The 2,500-nt window shown below is 46.4% G+C and overlaps 1 protein-coding gene across 1 annotated transcript in view; it reads left to right on the top strand.

Moving 5' to 3' along the window:
• Positions 1-2,500, top strand: part of myo10l3 (myosin X, like 3) — an 89,233-nt gene that overhangs the window by 35,035 nt on the left and 51,698 nt on the right. The window contains exons 3-6 of the mRNA XM_053490567.1: positions 814-924; positions 1,391-1,578; positions 2,006-2,140; positions 2,273-2,411. Of these exons, the coding sequence (XP_053346542.1) occupies positions 814-924; positions 1,391-1,578; positions 2,006-2,140; positions 2,273-2,411 (573 nt within the window). The remainder of the gene's footprint in view (positions 1-813; positions 925-1,390; positions 1,579-2,005; positions 2,141-2,272; positions 2,412-2,500) is intronic.

Raw genomic sequence — 2,500 nt, 5'->3', positions numbered from 1 at the left:
GGAGGTGACAATGAAAAGTAGGGAAACTATTTCCATAAACAAGCTCCAGTTAGTCCAGAATGCAGTGGTCCTCACCAGAACTGGAAGATATGAGTACATCACCCCTATCTTTTCCATTAGATTGTAGAGAGAAAATAGCATGGACTTAAAACCGAACCCTGTGGAACACCAAACTCCACTTGAGAACATGCAGATTAATCACCATTTAAATTTACAAACTTGTATCGATCAAACAGGATCTGAGCCAAGACAGGGCCCTTCTCTTAGTTCCTACTACATGTTCTGATCTGTGAAGGGGAATACCATGATCAGTAGTGTTAAACGCTGCAATAAAAACAAAACAAGAAACACAAGGAAAGGATCATTTACTACTTTAACGAGTGCTGTCTCTGTACTGTGATGAGGCCTAAATCCTGACTGATACAGTTCATGTATGCCATTTCTATGTAGATATGAGCATAGCTGCTCCGCTACTGTCTTTTCCAGAATTTTAGAGATAAAGGGGAGGTTTGATATTGGCCTGTAACTGGACAGCTGACAGGGGTCGAGGTCAGGTTTCTTAATTGATGGTTTGATAACTGCTAATTTAAAAAAACGTAATTAATTCCCTTTTATAACTGTGTGCCCTTGAGGTCAGAAAGCAGGAAAACGTAGTGGCGCGACACTATAGGGTACAATATTACATAAATGTTACTGGTTTAGAAGATTTCAGATATATGATTGGGATATTATCACCAGTACTGTGTAGCACTAATACAGTAATTACATAATAATAATGATAATAAACTTTGGTTCCTTCCTGTCCCTCTGTAGGTGATGGGTGTGAACGCTGACGGAGTCGAGGACTTGTCGACTCTCACAGAGCTAAACACACAGGCTATCATGCACAACCTCTACCTCCGATACAAACGAGACCTCATCTATGTAAGTCACTCACTCACACACACACACACACACACACACACACACACAACACAGGGCAGAGATAAAACAGAAAACTCTCAGAACTGGGATGAGAAACAACTTCAATTCTGGGAGTGGGACATTAAAAACAGAGGGTAGAAAAGCAGGAGTGTAAGCTGAGCCCTGGCTGGACATCAGTGTGACCTCAGTACTCCTAACACACAGAGGACTGTATACTAGGACTGGGTCTGGGGTTTACCTGAGACTGGAGCTGGATATGGAGGAACAACCCAAACTAAGTCTTGATCCTGGGGTGACCATAACAGTAGGAGTTGATCTGGGGGGTGACCTGGGGGTATGATCTGGGGGTGAAACAGAATTTAGATTTTGACTATAAACTTAGCTGGGGACAGGGCTTTAAATTGGGCTGTGTGTGTCTGTGTGTGTGTGTGTCTGTGTGTGTGTGTGTGTGTGTGTCTGTGTTCAGACAAACATTGGCTCCATCCTGGCTGCAGTAAACCCCTATAAGCAGATCCACGGGCTGTACGATGGCGAGTCTGTGCAACTCTACAGTAAACACCAGCTGGGTGAACTTCCTCCTCACATCTACGCTCTCGCTAATGAGTGTTACCGCTGTCTGTGGAAGAGAGCCGACAACCAGTGTGTGCTCATCAGGTACTCTCCCTACACCCTACACTGGTCTCCCTACACCCTACAGTGTCTCCCTGAACCCTACAGTGTCTTCCTAAACCCCACAGTGTCTCCCTACACCCCTACACTGGTCTCCCTACACCCCTACAGTATCTCCCTACACCCCTACAGTATCTCCCTACACCCCCAAAGTGTCTCCCTACACCCCCAAAGTGTCTCCCTACACCCCCAAAGTGTCTCCCTACACCCCCAAAGTGTCTCCCTACACCCTACACTGGTCTCCCTACACCCTACACTGGTCTCCCTAAACCCTACACTGGTCTCCCTAAACCCTACAGTGTCTCCCTACACCCTACAGCACATCTCCCTACACCCTTCGCAGTCTTTCTGCCTCTTTTGTTATCTGTGACAGTGTGTGTGTGTGTGTGTATGTGTGTGTGTGTGTGTGCAGTGGTGAGAGTGGTGCTGGTAAGACAGAGAGTACAAAGCTGCTTTTGAAGTTCCTCTCAGTAATGAGTCAAGGTTGTGCCGGAGCTGCGGTGTGTGAGAGAACCAACAGAGTGGAACAGGCCATTATACAGAGCAGGTAACACACACACACACACACACACACACACACACACCTGCTCAATATTGCTTTAAAATACACTAGTACACTTGTATACTTATTCAGTTTTACAAATGGTCTGTGTGTGTGTGTGTGTGTGTGTGTGTTCAGTCCCATAATGGAAGCGTTTGGAAACGCTAAAACAGTGTACAACAACAACTCGAGCCGCTTCGGGAAGTTTATCCAGCTGCACTTCTGTCAGAGCGGGAGCATCCAGGGCGGCTGCATCGTGCACTACCTCCTCGAGAAGGTTCCCTCTTTCTCTTTCTGAAGTGTGTATGGTCCAGAGAGTCATTAAGGCCAGGTTCTAGAGCGGTTCAGCTCCCTGGGCCTGAGAGA

The sequence above is a fragment of the Clarias gariepinus genome, unplaced genomic scaffold (assembly GCF_024256425.1).
Source record: "Clarias gariepinus isolate MV-2021 ecotype Netherlands unplaced genomic scaffold, CGAR_prim_01v2 scaffold_29, whole genome shotgun sequence".
Classification (NCBI taxonomy): Eukaryota; Metazoa; Chordata; class Actinopteri; order Siluriformes; family Clariidae; genus Clarias; species Clarias gariepinus.
The sequence above is the reverse complement of the archived record's forward strand: the minus strand, read 5'-3'. Positions and strand labels throughout refer to the sequence as shown.